The 22,416-nt window shown below is 38.0% G+C and overlaps 1 protein-coding gene across 1 annotated transcript in view; it reads left to right on the top strand.

Moving 5' to 3' along the window:
* MYBPC3 (myosin binding protein C3) overlaps window positions 1-22,416 on the top strand; it is a 61,270-nt gene that overhangs the window by 18,977 nt on the left and 19,877 nt on the right. Inside the window, exons 11-25 of the mRNA XM_053945335.1 lie at window positions 3,939-3,962; window positions 4,710-4,876; window positions 5,631-5,763; window positions 5,994-5,996; window positions 6,411-6,535; window positions 7,125-7,230; window positions 11,185-11,351; window positions 11,734-11,899; window positions 12,825-12,931; window positions 13,253-13,282; window positions 13,456-13,592; window positions 15,066-15,143; window positions 16,248-16,407; window positions 18,417-18,521; window positions 21,711-21,899. Of these exons, the coding sequence (XP_053801310.1) occupies window positions 3,939-3,962; window positions 4,710-4,876; window positions 5,631-5,763; window positions 5,994-5,996; window positions 6,411-6,535; window positions 7,125-7,230; window positions 11,185-11,351; window positions 11,734-11,899; window positions 12,825-12,931; window positions 13,253-13,282; window positions 13,456-13,592; window positions 15,066-15,143; window positions 16,248-16,407; window positions 18,417-18,521; window positions 21,711-21,899 (1,697 nt within the window). The remainder of the gene's footprint in view (window positions 1-3,938; window positions 3,963-4,709; window positions 4,877-5,630; window positions 5,764-5,993; window positions 5,997-6,410; window positions 6,536-7,124; window positions 7,231-11,184; window positions 11,352-11,733; window positions 11,900-12,824; window positions 12,932-13,252; window positions 13,283-13,455; window positions 13,593-15,065; window positions 15,144-16,247; window positions 16,408-18,416; window positions 18,522-21,710; window positions 21,900-22,416) is intronic.

Below are 22,416 nucleotides of genomic sequence, written 5' to 3'. Positions count from 1 at the left end.
GTGAAAGACAATTATGGACTGCTAATTTCTGAGACAGAAATTCTTTTAAACAGTTTTAAGGTTAAAATTAAGACAATTTCATACAATCAATGTATTTCTCTGAATGTCCTTTGGCTTTTACCGTCACTTTCGTTCATACAACCAGTTCTAAAATTTCCTTGAATTTCCAGATTTTCTCAATAACCTGCTGCTTTGCATTCCTTTTGTCACAGTATTTAGAATCAGAAAAATCATTTGCATAATATTGTTGCCTATCAAATAGATGGTGAAGTTTTGCTTGCTTCTTTCTGTTCACTGACCCTGGCCACTCACTCTGTCTTTCCAGCACCTGAAACTACTATAAAAACTTGTCACTTAGATTCATGTTTTGCAAGTCTAAACTTTCTTAGTTTAAGTTTCCACAATCAACTACTTGGATGAATGTTGTGAATCTGTGTTCACTCTCTGCTCAGGCAGTGGTATCACTATTTATAAAAACAGTTTTATCCTCACAAAGAGTACAGGATCATGCTGAAATAACTTCCTACAGAAGGCAATAAAGCCACAATAGCCTCAGGTTACCTCACTTCAGTGGGGCAAACAAGGCCACATGTGCACAAACCGCTGTGTTACACTCCATGCAGGGCATCTGTCCATAGGTGAATCCTGGCTTTGCAGCAACACCAAAAGCAAACACTTGAGGGGGACAGGCAGATCAGACAGAAAAGACACCTATCCAACTTTCTATAGCTGACATTGATATCTAAGTTTCTTGTTCCAGCATGAACCCAAATTGTTTTAAACAGTCTCTAGTTTCCACAGAAGATGTAAGGCATAAAGCAGTTGCTTATCTTCTTTATTAAATTTTAAATAAATTAAAACAAACATGAAAATATTTGCATAATTGCATACAGGGTCTCCAGCTGGAATGAGGTGCTGAGTACTAAGAGCCCCTCTCCTTTTGTGCCTTTCTCTTTTGCTCTCATAATTAGTTTTAAGCAGTAATCAAACTCAAAACAGCAATAACAATCTAAAGTATTTACAGAATTGTTAAATTTATTGATCTAACTATTCATTGTTTGTTAGGCTAGAAATGTAATTTATTAAAAGAAGCTTATCAATTTCACTGCATTTTAACAGTGTTTCTGCCATTTCTTGAATTACAAATCTCTGCCTAGTGAATTTAAGAACATAAATTCACTGCTCCTAGTTTTTTTTTCACAGCCACTTCAGAAGTAATTTGTGGACTCTTCAGGCTTTGCACACCTCAGGTTGAAGACCACTTATATTAATGAGAACAGATAGGCATAAAATCTCATAATGGAATGAAATAATTCTTCATTGAAATAGAACAGGAAAAGGGATCTCATGCAGGGGAACTCTCAAGAGCTATGCAGATTCAAACAGAATGGAGAATTATTCTTTTACCATTTCTGCTTTCTTACACCATTTTACAAGTGTCCGTCGATCCACAGGTAATGATAATGCTATAATAAATAGCTTCACTATAATAAAGAGCTTCATTTAACACTGTATCTCCTATCACTGTAATTTAATTAACTGGTGTTGACATACAGATGTCATGGGCCAAGGAGAGGTCATTGGGAAGAGGAAGGGAACAGCTGTCACAGGACTATTAAATGGGATAGTGAGCAGAGACCTTGAAGGAGGTGACAGCTGACAGAGTCCAATCAGTTGACAGTAACTGGATAGGAAGGAACCATTTCTGGGATGTACAAAACTATTTTTAACCCCTCCACATATGTTTAAAACATATCAGCTGCATATTCCATTTACAGCAGGTTCACTGAGCTGCATCTTGATGCCCCCAAGTGCATAGCTAACCTATGAGGTGATCTCTGTGAATAAGGATCCCCAGCATCAGGGAGAAGAACAGAGGAGTGGGAGAAAACTCATGAGTCCAAGTGCTCTATTACTTTTCATACACTGCTTAGTTTCTGTGGGTAGTGGAGGAGTACAGCTTCTCTGGGCAAACTCTTTGTCTTTCTGAGATCAAAGAGAATATTTCAACAAATGCAAAATAGTGAAAAGGAGTGCTGGGATGGGGAAAACTTTGCTCAAAGGCAAACACATTTTTTTCTTTCCATTTTCAGAACTCAGTTAAACAGAAATTACAGCCTCGAGCTTTTAGTCCCATTTTGCATGAAACTCAAAAGCCTTTTAATTTTAAAAAATTAGTATTTACTAGTAAGAGACTATATCCTTTCCTATGTTCAAACTTCTTACATTACATACACCAGAACTGTATTGCAAGATAAAACAATGGGATGACACTGAGTAATGGAAAAGCTAAAGCAAAAACTAGTGAGGTCTTCTCAATTGTGAAAGATATTAAACTCCTTTGGAACTCTTTTGAAATTGGAAGATTTTTCTCATTATGTACTTAAAAATAACTCACACAAAACATTCTGAAATCTCCATGAATAGTCCTATCTGTAAATTTTCACATATAGAGTGTGTATATACAGACAAACCTATAAGTAGGCAGATAGAGAAACTACCAATATTTATATAATGTCTTAAGGAAGATGAAAATATTTTAATCTCTTAAGTCTTTCTAATTTCCTATGATTTAATATTTTTTTTAGATACAGTTTCTCCACAGAAGTTTGACTGTACTAGTACAAATAATTAAATACATATTAGAAACACTATATACCTTTAGTTTTATATAGTACTTAGTATTTAGTACTTATATACCTATTTTAATTTACGTGTATTTAGAAATATTTGAAAGCCACTCCTTGACATGAGGGCAACAAGCTCAAGAACTGCTTATGTAAAAAAATCTTGATCTATGTGGCAAATAAGTTCAGTTTTCCTGTCTCCTGCTAAGCAAAACTAAAAACTATTTGTAGGAGCCTCAAATTAAATGATAAGTATATAGAAGAGGAACCCTGGTAAAATTTTTTGTTCATGTTGATGCAGTGTTATGGCAAAGCAAACACCCAGTATGCTGCTCTTATCATAGGCACTCCAAACTTCAGCTCCTTCTATCAATTCAGTGAGTGCTGGTGAGGGCTTCAGGCTTAGCGAGTGCTAAACCACTTTGAAGATATGAGATATTGCCTACCATATTTCAGCTCAGTCTCACTGAGCTGAAATAATCTTCTCTTGCTTCCTTTCTGTTCAAGAGCTACAAGGTGCTGGAAATTCCAAGCTTGGTCTGCAGCACTTTATTAAACACAGTGTTCCTATTGCAAGCAGGCATTTTTTTGGCAATAAAAGGAGTACCAGAAATGTTTGGTTATATCTGCTGTCTGGATTGACTACAGTAGTACTGTTAAGTAGCAATATTTCTCACAAACAAATTAGACTCTTATTTTCCTGCAAAAAATGGAAATACACCCAGTAACATTCCACTTTTCTCTGCATCACCTGTTGCATAACTTGTCTTCTTGTTGTGGTTTACCACTGAACATGACTTCATTATAAGGGTGTGTTCTGCTGCACCAGAATCTGCTTGGTGCTGGTGGTAATCAGAAACAACAGCCACAGGAAGTTCTTTCTCCTAAGAATTTTTAGTAAAATGCTACTTCTTCCATAATTTCTCTATTTACCAAAATGCAAACTATGACAGGCAAAAATGCCATGATGGCAGGAGGAAGTAGAGTTACTTGTTTCCCTGGAAGGTGATCAGCCATAAGTAGGAATAAGCAGAAGTGCTTGCACTCAGCATATAATTCCCACAGCGGAACTGTACGTACAAAGTGTGGGAGTGAGTTTCATTTCAGTATGGATCAGCATTTCCGTCAAGACCATTTCAGAGCATTTGCATGAATTCCTTCATCTCCCTACTACTGAAGCACAGGCATGTTCTGCTAAGGGTGAAGAAGAGATTCATGGCTCTTTTGTACTAATACATGCTGCCCTTTTTCTTGCCCATTGGGATGCTGTGTGTTTTCCCACACGGTTCTCTGCGTCGTTCTGGAGTACAGCAGCTTCCTGCGCCCTTCCAACCGGTAAGGTTATGCCAATTTCTTTTTCTGTTTATGATCTTTCAAACAAAGATATGATGGCAGATAAAAAGGAGCACCTCTCCCAAAGCCAGACAGCCAAATTTTCCCTTAGTTTTACTAAACCAAACATTAATTCTTTCATAATCACTAATTCTTTGGCTAAAATATAAAATAAGCAGTTCATTGTAAATACTGTCTTGTTTGCCACTACTCACCAGTCTCTTTATGCTTTATAGATTACTACAGACAACAATTTTCTTCACAACAGATGATAAATGTCTTAATAACCTGTGATTCTTTTCAGTGAAGATAAAAATTGTCCTGAGTAGAAGAGGATATGCCTCTTATCTACATAAACTAAGCGCCTTTTTTTCTAAGATGTTGCCAGCATATCAATTTAATTCCTTGCCTTACCATGTTCCATGCTTTGTTCATTGACCATGACAATAAAATAAGTTTCCTTATGTTTCCATTACCCCTCATTAAGGGAAGTTAAAATGTATTTGTTTTGGTTGTTAGAAATAAACCCTTCAGGACAGAAGTCAATTTTAATCACTATATATATAAATAAAATTAAAACAAGTCACCAGGTTTTTTTCATTATTTTACATAATAATATAGTAAAAAGTTAGACTGTTAATTTTTTTTTAAAGAAATGGCTTCATCAAGACAATATGTAGCTGCCAACCCTATAGCTTTCTTTAAATACTCTTAATAGCAGCACTCAGAGACTCTAATCCCTTTCGGCAGAGGTGAAGGAAAATCTGAATCACAATCTGATGTTGATGTCTGGGATATCCTGAGGAAAGCTCCTCCTACGGAATACGAGAAAATTGCTTTCCAGTATGGGATCACAGATTTGCGTGGGATGCTGAAACGCCTCAAACGCATAAAGAAGGAAGAGAAAAAAAGCACAGGTTGGTGAGATGCTTTTCTTCCAAATACAGTGTTCATATCTTCTTTACAGCAGGAGATACAAGATCATGAGAAATAGTAATTTCCTGTTCCAGTTATTACCCAGCCTTTACATATGAAATACTGATTACCAAAGATTACAGCTACTCTGAGATACCTTGCTCTGAACTCTGGACATACTGAACATCCTCACTTCACCAGTTCCACAAGCTTGGCCCCTTATATTTCCCTGAACATAAAACAGTATCCCCTACTTGCCCCCCACCCCAGTTAGTCAGTATGTCAGGCAACAGTGATATATTTAAACAATTTAATTTTCATTGATATGATACCTTTGGATTTCTTGAGCCTTTTCCAGTCCTGGGAAGTATTAATTGCCTAATTGTAAATGACTTCTTAAAAAGTCTGGAACAGAGAAGGCAACAGCCTTCATTCATCAGTACTGAGAAGACCAAGTATAATTTTCCTGCATGGGCAGATGTAACTCTGCTTAGGATGTGTTGAAGTACATATTCACATCTTATTTAGAGTATTCTACTTTGCTTATTTTGCTTTGCAACACATGCTTGTCACCCTACGTTTAGGAAAAACAGTACAGGATGAAGAACAGACAGCGTAAAAATTCAAACAGGGATGCAGAAATTGGGGAACGTTGAAGATGATGGTAAACAACATGAAAGGGAATAAAGATTTATTTCATGACCCAGAATGAGAAAAAAAAATGATAAGGCTTTGTTTAATCATTCTTTATCATAGCATTCCTCAAGAAACTGGATCCAGCTTACCAAGTAGACAAGGGGCAAAAGATTAAATTAATGGTTGAAGTTGCCAATCCGGATGCTGATGTGAAATGGCTGAAGAATGGACAGGAGATCCAAGTGAGCGGCAGGTAAACTAGAAATATGAGAACTCCAAAAAGGAATGAGCTACAGCTTGGACAAAGTGAAAAATCTAGCTTTTCTTAGAAAGAAAGGAATAAACAGGGAGAAATAGGAGAGAAAGGATCTACGTAGTGCTATGGCTCAGGGTCAGTTTGCTGCTGTCATAACTTTTTCTTTTTTCTTCCCTCTGCTCTATATATCTACATGTGGGACTGGATGCCTTCATCTACCAACTTAGCAAGTAAGTCCTGAGATTATATTCTGCTCTTGATGGGTATATGCAGGGTTCAAATGCACTTTCTCCTGATCTGGGATATATCTCGGTGTAACTTATATGTAAAACAAATTTCCAGTGATTTTGTGCTGAAGCCATTTTTAATCATAGTCATGCTAGATCTTAGGACAGCATCCAACACCATTCACAGGATTACATATCACACTTGGAGGAAGATTCCCCACAATTTCCTATGCTAGTTTTTCAAACACTGCTGCTGTTCACTGCACCAGGACAGGACTATTGGGCTTGAGTTCTTACAAATCTTGCCACTGATGTCAGAAAAAGAGGAGGAATCTTTTTTTCTTCCAGGCAGGACAAGACAGTGACTAGGTCCAGAAGGGTTTTTCCCTGATAACTACATTTAGATTCTCTTTTCAGATATATTTTTGAGGCTATTGGGAATAAGAGAATACTGACCATAAACCACTGCTCTCTGGCTGATGATGCAGCATATGAATGTGTGGTAGGGGATGAGAAGAGCTTCACAGAATTATTCGTAAAAGGTGAGCAACGGTAGCAGAAAGAAATAGATCTCCCCTAACATTTAGCATTGACTTTCTGTCATCTACTCTCAGATTTATCTTACAGGAAAGGAAATTTGAAAACATATTAACAAATTCTGAGATCTATTGAAGTAGGTATTTTTCTTACAGTTAAATTGAGGAAAATTTTGCCTAACAGTAACCCAGAAGGCAGAACAATGATAGTTATCATTAATTCTCATTCAGAAAGTTATTTGCATCTCAACAATGGGGCTAGAAACTTACTTTAAAAATTTGATTCCATTCAAGACAAACACATGCTCCAAGGTCTACAAGCAGATCAAATAATACAGAAAAGTAATGCCCCGTTTAGAAATTCAGAATATATATGAAAACTGATTAATCCTAATTTTTTTATTCCAATTCATGAAATATGTAAATTGAAAACTCTGATAAGGTGATCTGGCATAGTAAATTTTAAGTTCTAAGACAGAGATCATCACCATTCCTTTGTCCAGGGACTCTTCCTGTGGAGTAAAGAGTGGCAAAATCTACCTCTGGTCTCCACCATTTCAGAAAACTGTTTTAATAAAATTTTCTTTATTTTCAGAACCTCCAATCCTGATCACTCACCCACTGGAGGACCAGATGGTGATGGTTGGAGAGAGAGTGGAATTTGAGTGTGAAGTGTCTGAGGAAGGAGCTACTGTGAAATGGTAAGGGAATAGAAGAAAAAAACAAAGCAAACCAAACCAACATGAAACTATCTTCCTCCATGGAACATACCAGGAGGTGTGGAATAAAAAGGGAGAACGCATCCTACATAATTGTTTTCATGAAAAGATTGTCCCTTCTCCTATATGTCAAATATTGAGGAGGAACCGAGAAGCAAAAATATGACACAAAACCCCAGATTTAGTATAGCTATTTTATAGTGTCTCTAGAAGTTCTTGCTCAGTGTTTACACTTCAGCAATGTCTAAGTATTGCCCAGACTAATCAGATCCATACTGTGGTGAGTTCGCTGTACTTTTTGAAATTTTCTCAACTGCAGTGAAGCATTTGGGTTTCTAAAGTATTTTTTCTAAAGTATTTTTTCTTAGGTAAAAGAGTTAGTGTCTCTCGAGACACAGAGGGAACACATCTGCTGTGGTGATCCTGCAAAGCTGGTCATTATGCTTATGCAGCGAGATGGATTAAGATGACAAACATTTAGACCATGGATCTTGTTTTCTTGGGCATTCCAGCTGAGCAGAATTTGGAAGGTGCATGCTGCTTGGGCAGGCATGACAAGCAGGGCTCATATGCCACCTCTCATGCGCACTATTCTCACTTCATTTCTCTACCAGATGAAATTCCCTTGTGCTTGTTAACAACTTCAGGCACATGGTTATCAAGCATTCCCACAATGCCCATTACATTCCTGGAAAGTGCCAACTAATGATCTGCTGTCCCAAAGGAAGGAACTGAGAATTTAAATGGAGTCTAAGAGCTAGTACAGGGTGTGCATTACACCATTAAAGCCACAAGCACAGGGACATGCATTCTATTGTTCAGGAACTGCCTGCAGATGCCTGGTCACCAGAGATGGGGACAACCAGATCTGTCCCTCTCAGAACATAGTGCAGCTGCCACACTTTGATCCTGTGCCTTTGAACAACTCCCATACATCTTGCAGAGCTGCTGTCTGTGGGATGGGCATTTGATGTGACAAGGGCAAACCAGCAGCTGTCTCAGTCTGAAATGCAGCAAGTGGTCAGAGAAATTCATCAAATCATTGCAATGGAAAACTGAGCAGTTAGACATTCACACTGTATTTTACTGGTTTTGTTATGTGACACCCTGTCAATGCTCTTTGGCAACAAAAGGGAGCATTTTGGACAGGGGAGAAAGGTGTCCAGGGAAAATTTGAAACACAGTGTGGAGATAGATTTCCAATTTTATGGCTCATTAGGGAAATGATCAACAGTTTAAGCCAAGCAACAGGCACTAACTCAGAGCACCTGTTATAATTCTTAAATCTTCAAACCCAGGATATAAAACCACAAGCACATGAACAAAGGCAATTATGTGACTTGCACAGCCACCAGACTAGGGCTTGAAGAATTCATTACGTGGGTCTCTTCAGAGCAATCAGAAAAGAATGTTCTCTTGGAAGCTTTCACATTATTACAACTCTTGCAGTACTATGGAATAGGTTTTTTCTAAACTTCAGATGGTCTTGGAAATCAGATAATATTTCAAGAAAAAAATCTAATAAAATACATCGTTTTGATCTAATTTGTTCATCTCTGAATGCTGGATGTACTATCTTATCAGCGCCACATCAAAATATACCATGGTAATGTATATTTATAGCAATAAATCTGTGTGTCCCAATTATCACATAGTACCTACATCAGTGATATCTCAGAAGACATTAACCAATTAATCCTCAGAATCCAAACAGGAAATAGGAATGCATTTCCAGACAAAGAGGAATGGAGTGGTGAAGTTGAGAACAGATATTTGATCTTGCAGATGTTTGGGACTTGGAAAGACTGAACCACAGCTGATCTACCTATTACTGCACTAGTTCTGCTTCAAATGTGAGGCTGGGCCAATGTCCTCTGGTGTTCTGTAAATCAACATTTCTATGATTCTATATAATGCTTCACTTACACTTTAACATCAACAGATTCTTCTATTTTATAGTTCCAATTGCCAAAGGGAGGCCTGTAATATTACCTTATATAGCTTTTCTGCTTTTCACAGCAGCCGTGTATTATTTTAAGCCAAATGCTATCTGGAGTTCTGTTTCGAGGTTTACAGTCTCTATTTGTCACTACACCCCTCTGCAAAATCTCTGCTCATCCACAGGATCAGCAATGTGCTAGTCAGTAAAACAAACACAAGTTAAAGATAGTATTCCCCTCCTAGGCATTTAAGACACTAATCATTACCAAAATACTATTTTCATTATTTAGTCAAGATTTCAAGAGAACTCCTTCTTAACAATGGGTGAATAGAACATTCAGATATTTTTCATGAGCTATGCATCAAAATAGAACTTGGAAAAATAAATTTAAAAGTTCAGCTCCAAAAGTCTAGCCACAGTGTGTGCTTGGCTTTGCATTTAGTGACAGCAGCATGCTGAACTTCGGGATTAAAGTCCAGTCTCAGCAATTCTCAGCAAATGTTTCTGTAATGCATTGTAGCACTTGTTCCAGAACTAATTTGCATTAATCACAACACCAGCCTTAGGAGATCATCTTACATGTTGTCTCAGACTCTTGTCTGAAGAGGAATGAAGAGGAAAGAAAAGGAAACATTATCCTGACAATAATACTAAGTGCTGTGTTTCAAGTGGTTGTTAAAGGCATCCTCTGCTTACTCCCTTACTAGCGCTGTTCTGTGACCTGGAAGGGAGGCCAGTCCTTCACTAAACCAGCTCTGAGTTCCAGAAAGCTCTGCTGTAACAAACAGCCATGAGGGAGTAACCTGTAGGTATTCTGAAATGCAGTTGCATCCGGAACATCTAAATCACAAGTTGTAGTTTCCTTGTCTCTGCGTAAAGTTTTGATCTTGTCATTTACTTTAGCAGACTCTGACAGAGGTAAGAGGTCTTCTTGCATACATCTACTTAGAAATTAGTGCTATAGAATTTTAAGGAGTCCCAAGTAGCATTTCCATTTATTCTGTAAGCTCATTTGTTAAGCTGAATAGTCACTCAGTCACTGGTCACAGATAAGTCACAAATAAGGGAAATGATAAAAAAGTAGAAAGAATATTTTTACTCTATTAAAATCACACATATTTTCTATTTGTTTTTCCATGTAACTATCAAAGAGAAAACCTTTTTCACTTACAAACTGCAGCAGTATTCAAGTAACAAAATAGAAATATATTCAAGTAATAATGAAAAATGTAATGCTACAAAATTAGTAAATTGAAGAAATTGCAAGCATTTGCTGTTTATGTTATTTATGATTAGGAACAGGAAACCCTTGAAACACCCTATGCATTTTTGTATGACCTTGATTAAACAGCGTGAGTCCTCCCTGTGCATTTCCCTTCATGATGACTGGAAATTGCAATAATTAAATTTCCTCCTGGGCTAGATGGTGAAGCTTAATTTAGTAAAGCCTTAAGTATACTGTGGCATCCTTGAATGGAAAGAGCTACAAAATCCAAAATACACATTCGTTTGAAATACATGCTAAAATTTTCTTCTTTTGCTGATGCCCACAAATCATGGATTTATAACAATTATATTTCCCATCAGGAAAATTAAGACTTTTAAGTAATATTCTATCAAGTCCCATTTACTTTATGGCTGTTTTTAAGACAGTAAATTCCCTGCTGGTGAAGTGTGTTTTCAACCCTTTATCTCCTATAGCATTTAACATACTTTCATGTTTATCAATAGCATATGAAGTAATGAAAAAATGAAGTAATCACTTGTGGTGAATTCTCCTGAACAAGAAGTCAAATACCTAGGGAAAATTAACAGTCAAGATAGAGGCATTCTGGTTGCACTGACATTTGTGTAACAATCCCTTTTTTGCCAGCTTGAAATGCTACAAAGATTGGATTCACCTTGTATCTTCCAATCCCTAGTAACATTGTGCTGACCCTCACTCTCCTCTTTCAACCATAGCAAAAATGACTCAACACTGTTTGGTATTTCAGGGAAAAGGATGGAATTGAACTGACACGAGAAGAAACATTTAAATACCGATTCAAGAAAGATGGAAAAAAACAGTATCTCATTATTAATGAGTCAACCAAGGAGGACAGCGGACACTACACTGTGAAGACCAACGGTGGGGTATCAGTCGCTGAACTGATTGTGCAAGGTAGGCACAGGGAATATCCCAGAACCAGAGAAGCTGAAAAATGAGAACAGGCTGAAGGTAACCTTCTCCAGATAGTGCAGAGCAATAGCATAATCCCCCTGACAGGGAAAAGGGACATGCAATAAGAGATATAGGGTTTGATAATAAAGGCTTCAAGGAGCATTCAGACCTGTGTGCCGGATATAACAGATACTCTGGTAACAGCAGGTGCTTAGCTATCAGTCCTGTTAAAGCCCTGCAGGCTGTTTATTTCCCTTCATATTTCCTCCTTCCATAGACAGCTTGCTCAGCCCTTGCCTTTTCTACTCAGTAAATCCACATCATCTACTTATAGAGCTATTCTGATTTTTGATGTATATATTGATTATTCTCACAATATCAGAGAAAAAGCTGGAAGTTTATCAGAGCATTGCAGACCTGACAGTGAAGGCACGTGACCAGGCAGTCTTCAAGTGTGAAGTTTCTGATGAAAACGTGAAAGGAATCTGGCTGAAAAATGGAAAGGAGGTGATCCCAGACGAAAGGATAAAGATCTCCCATATTGGCAGGTCAGTCTTGTCTCAGAAAGCAGGTACAGGTTTGGGAATTGCAGTGCAATCCATAAGAATTGTTATCTCAGGGGTTAAGAATATAAAGGAAGAATTTTTCCTGGCTCCAGTTAACAGGTAAAAAGTTTAAAAGCTTTTCATATGCAACCAACATTTAGTGACAGACTTGTTTTGGTATGTGTGCAGTCTGAGTTGGTTCATTTTATATATATTACTTCAGTGGTATATCAGCAAAAGTAAATCTTACTTTTCATTAGGATTACGTGTTGCTTTGGTATTCAAAACACATTGTTGATAACTTTAAGAGTAGTGTTAAGATAGTACATATGAGTAAACCCTACAGAAAATATATACATATATTTTCAATATATATACAATAAATATATTGTATATGTTGTGTATATATATTATATATATATATATATAGTATGTATATATATGTATATATTTTTCATATATATACAATATATATACACAGCATTAAATACCAAGTGAAGTCTTTCCTGGTATTCTTTTCTGTATTCTGTTTTGAACTTAAAATAATACAGGGATGGAGAATCACTTTTTAGTTTGTTGAGGCAGAGTTTGTTTCACAATCGGATCAAATGAAACCAGTCAGCAGTGTTACAACTGCCCTTGTGATGGCAAAGGACTGGACTAGAGCAAGGAAATTCCTTCCTCTCTTCAAGCAATCTACCTTGACAAAAAAATCCATTCATAGACAATGTACTGATATGGATTGGCTTTAATACTGAGAGCAGAGCAGTCTATAGCCCTGGTGGTTGTTGACTTGTGTCATGGCAAGGGAAGAAAAAATAATAATTTCTGCTAGTATCCTATAGCCTGCACCTTGTCTCTTGACATAGCCCTGCTTCTCCTGGGGAGGCAAGGTAAGGGAGTGCAATATATTTGTTCATATTTCCAGAATCCATAAGCTAATTATTGAGGATGTAACACCAGAGGATGAGGCTGATTATTCCTTCATTCCACAAGGATTTGCTTATAACCTTTCTGCCAAACTTCAGTTCTTGGGTGAGTTATTTTAGAACATGTAATGGGAATCCCCCAGGGATAAAATGATGACATTAATCATGGTTATACCAGGAAAGAGAATGATGATCTCTTTTTCTGATACCTCAATGTAGGCACGTTGCTTTTCCCTGTTATTTTGCATTACCATTATCACATGGGTTTACAGAGCCTGTTTTTTAATTTATTATATAAATCTGCTGATTAATATGCCTTATGAAGTTTCAATCAGTTTTTAAATTACTTTGTTTGTGCAGATACTATGTAAATTCTGTTTTCTGATCGATTTCTCCTTCCCTGTCTCCTCTTTCCTTTCCCATCCAGAGGTCAAGATAGATTTTGTACCAAGAGAAGGTAAGAACAGCAATCACTATTTATAGGCAAGTAAAAATGTTTTCAACAGCAAAGTGAGCAGTATAGTTTTTTCCATTTTTAATTTAATGCATGAATATTCTATTTTAATTATTATTTTCCATTCAGATTACTCAAACTACATTTGAAACCTTTCTTCTCCATCTTTACTATAGAACCCCCTAAAATCCACCTTGACTGTCTGGGCCAATCCCCTGACACGATTGTCGTGGTGGCTGGGAACAAACTGAGACTGGATGTTCCTGTGTCAGGAGATCCAACACCCACTGTCATCTGGCAGAAAGTAAACAAGGTAATGTGCAACCTGACACAGTGTCTGAGGCAAGTCACAACTGCAAATTTATTTTTCCTTCTCAAATATTACTTGGTTTACAGTTATTGACAAGTATTTCCCTCTTCCTTTCAATGTTATGTTTTTAAACCTCAAGAAAAAAAAAATTTAATACCTGGACTGCAGCTGCCTGGGACATAGCTGGCTTTGTGATTCATCCTGAACTGTTCCTCTTTATGAACTGTTCCCTGTTTTTTTAGTCCAAAAGAAGAGGCTGACTTTATATGAGTAGATATATGTAGATGCAGATAGAAGGATAACATACGCATTTTTTCTCTTCCTACCTCAGAGAAAAATAAATAAATTATGAGTCACCCCCATCACCTTCACCTGATAGAATGAACATTTTCTGGAGGTGGCAGCGTCTTTTTTTCGTCTTTATCAAGGATTCTATCATTTGTGAAGAAAATGTCATCTTAGCAGACTAGTGGCATAAACTGAATTTCACGCAATAAATATAGAGGAACTTTGCTATTTACCTTATCAAAGCAATTACAAAACATCAGAGAAAGAATTTAGAAGCTAGACTTAAAATGTTAAGTGAGCTTCCTTTCTGGGTATCTCAAAATATCCCCACCCCTCACCATCTGTGAGCTTTTGAGCTATAACTAGCACAAAACAGAAATATTTTGCATAACATTCTCCAGCATCATTACACATCCATATGTGTAGATACAGAAAAAATAATATTGCCAATTATGTTAATTCCCCCAATCTCCTATTTCTTCATTATTATGCCACATTCTTGTTCAGGTTAGCATATCTAATAACACTCAGAACTTTCTTCCTTCAATGCAGAATTAGTATGGAAACAAATGTTTAAAAAGCCAAGAAATTGACTCTTGATGATTGGGTATCAGACAACCTCTATAGAGCGTTACTTCTGAAGTGTGAGGTCTCAACACATGAGGAAAAGCAGCCAGTCATGATTGAAGGCTGTGTAGAATATACTTACTAATGAAATCCCAAGGAGTAGCAGGGCCTCAAAAGATCTTGTTCGATGAGTGTTACAGACCCAACTGTTTCTGAGTGTTAAAATATTTACATCAATTTACTATCCATTGTTACAGGGAGAAGTAATCCTTATTTTTGTACTTACACATACAGTGTAACCAGTACCAGAGGACACAGACAGGTTCACAACCAGTTACAGCAATACTGCAGGAATGTCATTCTTCTTCCTTTGCTAAGCTGCAAACCTGAGTTTGCTGACTTATCCTTCCCTTAATTCACCGCATTCTGATACTTTTTTTCCATTTCTGCTTTTTACTTTGGTTTTGGTAGATTTCCTTCCCAGGTCTGCCTGCTGCCTAACTTTGCTTTTCTCCCACCTTCATATTCAACCCCTCTAACAAACTCTTCTCTGTCTTGCAGAAACAGCTTTACTGCTCTGCTCAGCCTTAGCTGACTTTCTGTGGTTTCTTTCTTATCTAGAGAAATGACCTACTTCGAAACAGTGATGATTCCATGACTCCCTCAGAAAACAGCAGTGATTTAAACACTGATAATAAGGTAAGTTCCTTATTTTTTATGCAACCACACAAGTGTTAGTGTTTTCCAGGTAAAAGGTCATACTCAAAAGGAAATAACATTTAAGTCAGTAGATACTAAAAATCAAACAGCACATCAGGCCCACTATCCTGCCACACAGTGGTAATCACCTGCTGGGAACAAGAGATCTGGTGAGCAATTTTAGAGTAAGAAGCTGATTGACAAAGTCTTTCTAATCACCATCACATGGTGACTGGGCTACAAGGAGCCAAAGCAGTTATTTGAAAACTCTTTTAGATTTATTTGTGAGGATTTTTTCCCTCAGTAACCTGTAAGCTTCAATAATAACTGGGACAAAATCTTGACACATGGAAAGATGACAATGGGTCAAGAGAGTGGATGGACTATAAAGAAGTGAAACTGGACTCACTTTGCAGCAACTTTCATTTTTCACATAAATGACTTCTCTCTTGATAGAGTAAAAAACATTTTACATTTATTATACAGCAATAAACCATTCTCAGGGTTAGGATCCTGCTGCACTAATCACTATTTGGATATGTATTATTTCTAGTGGTTCCTGTTCTAAATCTAAAGGTACATAGGCACATAAGGAAGAAAGAGGTGTATTACATATGTACAACTAAATTGTGGTCATTTTGTTTAGATTTTAGCAAAAAGTAGAAAGTTTTCCCATATGACATTACTGAGTGGCAGAAATCACACTGATGCTATTAACAGTTACAAGAATCTTATTTTAATTTATACAGTAACCAGCTGTTAACCATGAGACTCTTCACACTGATGCTAGCAGTTGTCCCAAGTAGGAATTTCTGGAAGTACTCAGTAACTTCTTTGAAACATAACTGGGTTTATGTAACTAGTGGTCAATCCCAACAACCTGCAGACTTTCAGAACCAATTTTCCCAAATGTTATTTATGTGAACCAACCAGTCTATGTTTTCTCTCTTCTACACACAAAAAGAACTTGAAACATTTTACAGTTTTTCAATAATATTGTAATATTCAGTGATTTGTAGTTTTTTGCCAGCTTATACACAGACTCATCAGGCTGTCCCTGGCACAACTTGCAATGATTTTATCTGTCACTTTCACTGCCCACAGCTCCTGTTTGAATCTGAAGGCAGAGTCCGTGTGGAGATGCATGAAGACCATTGTGTCTTCATCATTGAAGGGGCAGAAAAAGAGGATGAGGGAGTTTACAGAGTTATACTTAAGAATCCAGTTGGAGAAGATAAGGCTGATATCACAGTCAAAGTTATTGGTAAGTGAAGGAAAGAAACAGCCAGAGCATTAAAATCTTGAGTCTGCTGAAGCTCACCCTTCTCAAAAAGTCTAAAAGTCTCTCTGATACAAGTTCTGACTTTAAGTTTAGAAAAATGGGAAAGGATCATAAAGAGAAGAACATTATCAATCATAATTTCGGCAGAAGTATTTTTTCAGAGGTGAAAAGAGAACTGCCAGTAGTAACCTATGTATTCCCTGTTTCAGGTGATTCTATCATTTTATGGATGACAATCCATTCTGAAGTACAAGCTTCATGCTTGTCAAAAATAAGAAAAGTTTTTAGTCATTCTGTTGTGGGTTATGTTTTTAAGCAGAGATTACTTCATTCTGTAAGCAGAAAATGGTTAATGGAATAAAGAAACATAATGTATGCAATAGAAGATGAACAGATTGACAGACTCTTCAATGAGTCACAAAAGACCAGGGAGGGATATGATTTTGAGTCAGTAAGTTTTATAAATTTTTCATAATATCTAATTTGCTGATACCCTGACACACATAACAAAAGAACAAGTTATAAGCAAATCAGAAATGATAAAAGAAAATTACTTTCACCTACGGTATTAAAATTTAGAATTCCTTGGTAAATGCTAAGTTTTCTTCCATCTTCTATGAATATTAAATCAGGATATTTACTATGAATATCTTCAAAGTGACATAATATGTGAGACATGCAGTCATATTTTATAAAATTTATTCTAGACAAAATAGGAAACCCTGGAGCAAGTCTCATCTTACGGAACAGAATTACCTTACATTTTTGAAAAAAAATTATTATGTCTGGGAAGAAAAAGGGAGATGAATAATCCATGATATTTAAAGGAAATCAACCTAACAAAGAAACATCAAAGAGCAGGATTCCCTTTAGACTAAGTTAATACATTCTGGTTGTACCTATTGTTGCTATCTGACAAAGCTGTATCACAGAATTACATAATAAATTTGTCTGGAAAAGATTTCTGATCTCATCAAGTCTGACCCCACTATGTCAACTAGATCGGGCACTGACTGCCACATCTAGTCCTTACATAAACACTTCCAGGGATGGTGACTCCCTGGGCAGCCCATTCCATAATCTTATCACCCTTTCCGTGAAAAATTTCTTCCTAATGTCTAACCTAAACCTCCCCTGGTGCAGCTTGAGCATGTGTCCTCTCATCCTGTCTCTGGTTGCCTGGGAGAAGAGGCCAAAACCCTCCTGGCTACACCCTCCTTTTAGGGAGATGTAGAGAGCAATAAGGTCACCCCTGAGCCTCCTTTTCTCCAGGCTGAACACCCCAGCTCCCTCAGCTGCTCCTCATAGGACTTGTGCTCCGGACCCTTCACCAGCTCCATTGCCCTTCTCAGAATGTGCTCCAGCCCCTCAGTGTCCTTCTTGTAGTGAGGCACCCAAAACCAGACAGCACTTCACGTGCAGCCTCACCAGTGCCAAGTACAGGGGGTCAATCACTGTCCTGGTCCTGCTGGCCACACTGTTGCTGATGCAGGCCAGGATGCCATTGGCCTTCTTGGCCACCTGGGCACTGCTGGCTCATGTTCAGCCGCTGTTGACCAGCACCTCCGGGTCCTTTTCCACTGGACTACTTTCCAGCCACTCTTCCCCCAGCCTGTAGTGCTGGAGGAAGTTATTGTTGCCAAAGTGCTGCACCCAGCACTTGATGTTGTTGAACCTCATGCCATTGGCCTTGGCCCATGATCCAGCCTGTCCTGGTCCCTCTGTAGAGCCCTCCTGCCCTCCAGCAAATCGACACTCTGACCCAACTTGGTGTCATCCACAAATTTGCTAATGATGGATTCAATACCCTCATCCAGATCATCGCTAAAGATATTAAACAGAACTGGGCCCAGCACTGATTCCTGGAGGACATCACTACATCAATAGCACACAGAAAAAAAAAAAAAAAAAAAGTGTTAAAAATATTTAATTTACTTGCATAAAGAAATTGAAACAATAAAAACTGTTATTCATTCTCACACTTTCTTCAGATGTTCCTGACCCTCCAGAAGCTCCCACAATCAGCAACATTGGAGAAGATTACTGTACTGTGCACTGGCAACCCCCTAAATATGATGGTGGGCAACCGGTACTTGGTAAGAGTCCAAACACATGAAGTCCCCTGCAGCTTGGCATATGTTTTTTGCTGCTCGTTTGACATGGCACAGAAGAATTCTCCATTTAGACACAAGGAAGGCTGACCCTCAGATAGGAGCTGCTCTGATGCACTGAACCTTCAAACCGGGCCAGGGTCTGGCCCTCCAATTTTGAGGAGAGAGTGCCCCCTGCCTGTGCGGTTTGAGTCAGAGAAGTATTTCCGCAAACAAGTTACCAAAGCACGAAAAGGTGAGATGAAAAATAGCTAAAGCTCACTATCCTCATTCAAGACTGAAACTTTCAGTAGAAACTTTCAGTCAGTATACAGGCCTTTGTGCTTACTTAGGAATATCCAAACAGATTTCTGGCCACCTCAGGAATATCCAAACAGATCTCTGGCCACCTCAGTCATCAACTCCAGACATCTGCAATCTCAGGCACTCATTCAATATATGTTTTATAGTGGGAAACTACTTCATAATTCTACTTCATATAAAACAATGGGTCATAAAATAGTTTCAATCATTTTAGTGACCTTAAAACCTGTACTAAAAACTAGAATGCAAAGTTACCATGTGATGCAGTAAATGAGCAGGCATAATCAAGATTAGCACTGACACCATTTTAAGTTCTGCATAGAGCATAGCGAGTTTTAGATAGAAATCTCTGTGATCCTCAGAAGAAAAAGAAAATAATGCAAAGTCTTGACCAATTTTAGGGGAAAAAAATTCTTCTGGAGCTCATATCTAGCAATTTGTTTATTAAAGATCTCTGGACTTCGAGTTTCTTTGAAAAAAAATACATTTGAAAGCTATATTGACTCCCATGGGGATGCCAGAGCTAGAAATGTCTAAAATTCTTTTAATCCCCTGAATAGTATCTGGAAGAGAGGAGCTTGTATTTGCATTTGGATGTTTGGACTTCATTCTTTTCCACAAGATCTGTCTCATTTAAATCAAAGAATTTACCTGTGCAGGAATAAACAAGGTCCCGCTAGGCCAGTGCTTTGTGGTTTCATCTATTCTGACAGGAAGCAAGCAAGAAGTCAAAATTTTATGTGCAAAGACATTTACCAGTAGTTGTGTCATTACCACAGGCAATCCCCACCTCACTGACTTTAAAAAGCCCATCATTTTGTTTTGTAGTATTTTCAGGGCACATGTTTTGAAAAGTTCTTTGCTTTGTTTTCACTGTCAAAGGAAGGATTTTGTTGATGTTCCAGTAATGACCCTTTGCACTACCTGAGGAGGTTCCTTCAGGTAGCACAGGGCTGCACTACTGCTAGAGCACCAATAAAACACCTGCAGCAGGGGGAGAGGAAAAGCCGAGATGCAGCACTACCCATTGAAACAGAGCTTTAAAAGCCAGTTAAGAAGGCAGGGGTGAAAAGGCATATTCATTCTCATCTGTCTTCATATTGTTACAGATGGCTTTGTAGGCAGTCAGATACAGTCTTTATTAGCTGTATCCAACAGATAAAAAAAATAAATACCCCATCTTCACCTTTCCTGGGGTTTTGTGTGCTTTTTGTATTACTAAAACAGTATCTTTAACTCTCACACATTTGGTGCATTTGGGGAAATAATCTGCTTTACCAAATGTCACCAATACGACCAGTATTTTCATTTTACCTCCTTTCTGCCTGCTTTTTTTTTTTTTTTAAATTGCAAACCTCTTCATTTTGACACTTATGTGCTTAACATTGGTTATCTATAACAGCAAAAAAACCCCAGAAACTGAGTTGATGAAACTTTTCTCAGTCTCATGGACCCTGCTGAAGAGAGAAGAAAACAGGAACATACCAAAAGAACCATAGGTTCGTCGCTTACAGCATTTAACTCTGAAAGCTACTGAAAACAAGTATGCCAGGAGTACATCTTTATGCATTCCAAGTGATGATATAACCTGTCAGCTTGAAGATACTTCCACTGTTCTTTCCCCAGAACATTCTGTAGACTCCCATGCTCTTCTTGCATTTCAGCATTGACAGGAAAGGCTGCATGGTGTCTGTGCCTACAGCATGCCAGCAAATCAAATGTGCCTGTCATTCTCCTTATCCCTGGAGACACCTTAAGTGTGAATCATACTTCCCAGGTATACCAAAGGGACTTTTGCAAATTTGATAGCCTTGACCTTGGTGAGCAGCAGGGACTGAATCACTCTCCTGCATGGCTCAGTTATAAGTCCTTGCTACGGACTTACACTATTGTAGCTGCCCCGTTACAGACATCTGTACAGGCCTCTGCAGTCCATGGGCAGGAGCACACCTACACAACACACTCAGATACATGGCATGTGTACATGACTATTCTCTGATACTCATTCTATAGTTAAAAAATGAATGGCTTTCATAGCAGAGTTGGTTTGAAAGAAGCCCATGTGGATCACATCCAGTCACTCTATCTGCAACACAGAGAAGCAGCAGAAATTTAATATAGCTAAATGGAAAGAAACAGTTCAGTAGTCCTTTGTAGCAGGTCAACTGGAAAATATCTGACATCTATGTTTCCAATGTGATATACAACCATCCTCCATATTAAGCATCAGGAATCACAGATTCCATTCCCAGTTTTGGGAAATGAGAAGTTTATCTTTTATACTGATAATCCAGCCTCACTTAGTCATTCTGGAAAACAGCATGGTAGTGTTGGAAAGGCTATGGATGTTCTGGAGAAGTGCTAAGACATGGATTCCAGGCATATAGATGACACCTTAAGCTGTACTGCAGATTTGGTCTGCAGTGTACCCGGCTCTCTTTGTTCTCTGTTATCATACAGGCTCTCTTTCCTTCCCAAGGACATCAAAGCAAGAAAAATGGTGAGTGGCCATATGTCACTCACTGTAGGGCTGAAGCAAGCTGAGATCTGCATTGTCTGGGAAGCATTCTGTATTTCCACCACTTTGCAAAGAACACAGAGATCTAGCATCAGTTCTTTGATAAAACATTAATTTAAAATAAAAGGAATTTTCAAACTGTTCATCCAATTAATTCTTTGTGGGGGATTTAGGCTGTTAGTCAAAGTAAGTGAATTGAAGCAGAATAAAATAAATAAATTAAAATTTTAACTCTATACCACATCTTAGACATTTCAAGGAAATTTCTCCTTTGCTTATAAGGATTTTCTTTTTTCCTGCATGTGAGATAACAATTTCCAGTTCTTTTACATCATAACAGCTGTCCTTTCCAGGCTATATTTTAGAGAGAAAGAAGAAGAAGAGCTATCGATGGATGAGACTGAACTTTGACCTTTTAAAAGAGCTAACCTATGAAGCCAAGCGGATGATTGAAGGAGTAGTTTATGAGATGCGGATTTATGCTGTGAATTCTATTGGCATGTCCCGGCCAAGCCCTGCCTCACAACCCTTCATGCCAATTGGTGAGTTTTGAAACTCCATGGTATTTCTAGGATAAAACCAAGACAGGACAATTTTGATCTGTTCTCTTCAACCACTCTTACAGCTAAAAAGAATGTGTCAGGAAAGAGGCTATCAACCGTCTCTGTATTCTATATTTAATCTATCTTTTCCTTTGTAATGTTCCTCTATCTCTCATTCCTCTTCCTGAAGAGCACAGAGGTTCCAGTTTCATGAAATTGCTGATGAATTTTTAGTTGTTATAATTAGAAGTGTGAGAGTCAAGCTGGATCTCAAAAGGAGGAGAACTAATTGACAGAGATTTCCCTGTCCCTCCCAGCTTCTCCCATTCCCTTATGGGTGCAAATATCACAGTATCCCGTCCAGTGCTCCCTTAATCCCGGCCCTCTCCACAGCTAAAAGGATAGATGATTAAGAAAATATTTGAGGAATGATTTTCTATAAATAATCCCTCCCAACACAGCAGCACAGTGTCTCCTGCAGTCCCTGAACAAGGAGCAAACTAAAGGAGTCCTCAGG

This window comes from Vidua chalybeata, chromosome 6, assembly GCF_026979565.1.
Source record: "Vidua chalybeata isolate OUT-0048 chromosome 6, bVidCha1 merged haplotype, whole genome shotgun sequence".
In the NCBI taxonomy this organism is placed as follows: Eukaryota; Metazoa; Chordata; class Aves; order Passeriformes; family Viduidae; genus Vidua; species Vidua chalybeata.
This window is presented reverse-complemented; position numbering and strand designations above follow the sequence as displayed.